Genomic DNA, 3,384 nt, shown 5'->3' on the forward strand with positions numbered 1-3,384 from the left:
AAAGTAGACAATTTTGCTGTTTTTTTTTTTTATTATTATTTCACAGCATGATCTTTCCAGTTTTATGGTTACATTTTGACTCCGTCTTGAGAAACATCCTCTTAAATACTAGTTAATACAACATTCATTATACATATAAACATTTGAATAATGATTTTACCTTCGAAACCAAAAACATGTTCTTTAATTTTATTCTAAATGCTTTGTTTTGTCTTTTTTAAGGCACTCTTTTCAAAATTCAGGCTCAAGGATAAAGTTATAAAAATAAAGGTTGGAGGGAAAATGTTTGAAACCTATCAGACGACTCTGATGAGAGATCCAAATTCCATGCTAGCCATCCGTTTCAGTGGACGCCATGATCCTGTTATGGTTGACGGGGCTCATTTCTTTGATAGAGATCCCAAGTATTTTGATTATATTCTGAATTATCTCAGAGATGGAAATATTACAGCAGATATTCTGCCAAGAAATAAAGAGGATCTACATAAAATTTTGAAGGAGGCAGATTACTATCAGTTGCTGGGTTTGAAAGAAGAAGTCGAAAAAGTAATTCAACAGAGTAGCAGCAATATAGAAGAAGCAGCCAAGATGAGTACGTTTAGAGACCAATCAATATTTATCAGGGTTCCAAGGTGGAACCGTTGCAAAGTATGGCTTAGTAAATCTTGTGGGGAGGGATCATTAGGATGGAATGTTTTTCAGAGCAATTATAGATGATAAATTCATGCTCTTTCTCTCTGAAAATGCAATTAAATAAATAATGCTTTTAACTATAGATCCTTATCATTAGGATAGAGATTACTTTCATCCCCCTTTACATTTCAATATTGTCTAAAAATTAATATGTATACATAACATAATAAGCATCTTCTCAGTTTGCTGACTTGGTATTCCCAAAATGTTTCATATTTGCATAATTAATATAAGATTACAGCTAGTTGTTTATCCACATCAACATTTAAATTCAGTATTTTTAATTTCGAAAATTAGCCTTTAATATATTTAATATGTAAAAAAAAGAAACTGCACCATAAAACTGGTAACAAAAATCGTTCGTGATTCGATCCTTGGCGGATTTGTGTTCGAAAACTCGGATATGTGTATAGAAATCTCAACAAAAGTCAAAAGATTGATTGATTGATTGATTGTATATTGTTTAACGTCCCTCTTGAGAATTTTTAACTCATATGGAGACGTCACCGATGCCGGTGAAGGGCTTCAAATTTAGACCTATACTCGGCACTAAGGGCCATTGAGCAGTGAGGGTTCTTTATCGTGCCAACGCCTACCGTGACACGGGACCTACGTTTTTACCCGTGACTTTCACTTCTAGTGCCGAGCGCTTGGCGAAGGAACAGTCACTACCTTTGTTTACGTCTTAGGTATGACGCGGCGCCGCGATCGAGAATCGAACCCGGGCCTCCCGATCACGAAGCGAACGCTCTACCACTAGGCTACCGTGACCGGTAAAAGTCAAAAGAATGCACATTATAATGCACATTATAATGCATATGTACGGAAGCCCATTTAGGACCTACCGAAAAATATTTTTGAATCTGATATAACGCATTGTCGAATTTTTTATAATTACGAATTTAATTCATTCTAACAATTTCTTTGAATTTGTTATAACGATTTTAATCTGTTATAACAAATTTGTTGAATTCATTATTTCAAATTAAATTAGTTTAATCAAATTCAATAATAATAATTTGGTAATATCCTTTATTTACTACACACATTTGGGCTTATTTAGCTCACCTGAGCCGAAGGCTCATGTGAGCTTTTCTGATCACAATTTGTCCATTGTCTGTCGTTGTTGGCGGTGTAAACTTTTCACATTTTAATCTTCTTCTCAAGAACCACGGTGCCAATTTCAACCAAACTTGCCACAAAGTATCCTTAGGTGAAGTGAAATCAAGTTTGTCCAAATGAAGGGCCACACCCTCTTCTAATGGAAGATATTGACATATTGTCAATTAAATATGTTCAAAACAAGGGGAGATAATTATGAAATAGTGAAAATCAAAGGCATTTGTAAAAAAAAAAATCTTCTTCTCAAGAACAAGTGGGCCAGGAAAGATGAAACTCACGTGGAAGCATCCTCTGGAAGTGTGGATTCGATTGTGTGTTTAAATCATGACCCTGGGGGTAGGGCGGGGCCAAAATGGCCGGTCAAAGTTTAACATAGGAATATATAGGAAAAATCTTTAAAAATCTTTTTTCTCAAGAACCACTAGACCAAGAAAAATGAAAATCATGTGGAAGCATCCTTAGGTAGTGTTTGTTCAAATCATGACCCCCATGGGTAGGGTGGGGCACAATGGTCGATCAAAGTTTTACAAAGAAATATATAGGAATTTTTTGAAATCTTCTTTTCAAGAACCAATGGCCTAGGAAAGATGAAACTCATTTGGAAGCATCTTCAGTTGTGTAGATTCAAGTTTGTTCAAATCATAAACCCCGAGTTCGGGAGGGATACAATGGGGAAACATGTAAATTATTACGAAGTAATAAATAGGACGAAAATTATTTTTTAAATTTATTTTTTACCAAGAACAGCAAAGCCATACACTGTAAAAATATGAAGGAATACTCAAGTATTCTTAAAATTCAAGCCCCTCCCCCCTTCAGTAATCTTTTCAGTTCTGCTATAATTCCGATTTTGCTCAGGTGAGCGATATGGCCCCTGAACCTCTTGCTTAATGTATTGTATTGATTTTTGAGAAACGTTTTTACGTAAAGTAGATCCTTATTCAAGGCACTGCTACGTTTTGCAATTACTGTATTAGAGAACATCTGAATTATACTTAGGAGTTTAAGTTTTGTTTTTTAGAAACATAAAGTCATCCACTGCATTAGCTCTTGCTATCAGAAAATTATCCCATTATTTAGAAACATCAAGTTGATATGCATTTCAGAATCTATAAATAGTTTCACTTGTCTTTATTCTGCTTTATACTTGATCATGTGATCCAAGTTTGAGCCATTTAGAGAGCTTGGAATACTAGTAAATGAGAAAAATAATATTACAACTTATAGTTGTTCTTTCTTTACCGAATTTGGTTACCTTGTCTAGCAATGGGAAGGGATACAATGACTAGAGAAGTGAGGAAAATAGCAAAGGACACCATGAGAACATTAAGTGCAGAGATGGGACTGGATGAACAGAAAGGTACATTTTTAATTGACAATTGAAATTGAAATCAAATAGTTATACATGTATTAATCGTGGAATACTATGCAGTTTAACTAATATAAAAGTTTGTGTTATTACTTATCTTTTTTGCAGCCAATAAGGTAGTTAAAGAAAGCCGGAGGTCAAAACTGGACCTTGCAACCTTTCAGAGAGGTAAGCATTATATTACACTTTATGTGAGGTTT

General features: G+C 34.5%; 1 protein-coding gene across 1 annotated transcript; it reads left to right on the forward strand.

Annotated features, from left to right (window-relative positions):
* Positions 1–282: 282 nt before the first annotated feature.
* Positions 283–717, forward strand: LOC134273514 (uncharacterized). The gene has a single exon (XM_062755713.1). The coding sequence runs from the start codon at positions 283–285 to the stop codon at positions 715–717; it is 435 nt and encodes a 144-aa protein (XP_062611697.1).
* The last annotated feature ends 2,667 nt before the right edge of the window (positions 718–3,384 follow it).

The sequence above is a fragment of the Saccostrea cucullata genome, unplaced genomic scaffold (assembly GCF_032062105.1).
Source record: "Saccostrea cucullata isolate Sc308-1 unplaced genomic scaffold, CSIRO_AGI_Scuc_v1 ctg7984, whole genome shotgun sequence".
Classification (NCBI taxonomy): domain Eukaryota; kingdom Metazoa; phylum Mollusca; class Bivalvia; order Ostreida; family Ostreidae; genus Saccostrea; species Saccostrea cuccullata.

Excerpts from the sequence above, each read along its gene's own strand:
- LOC134273514 (XM_062755713.1), top strand. The coding sequence starts at position 283 with ATGTTTGAAACCTATCAGACGACTCTGATGAGAGATCCAAATTCCATG.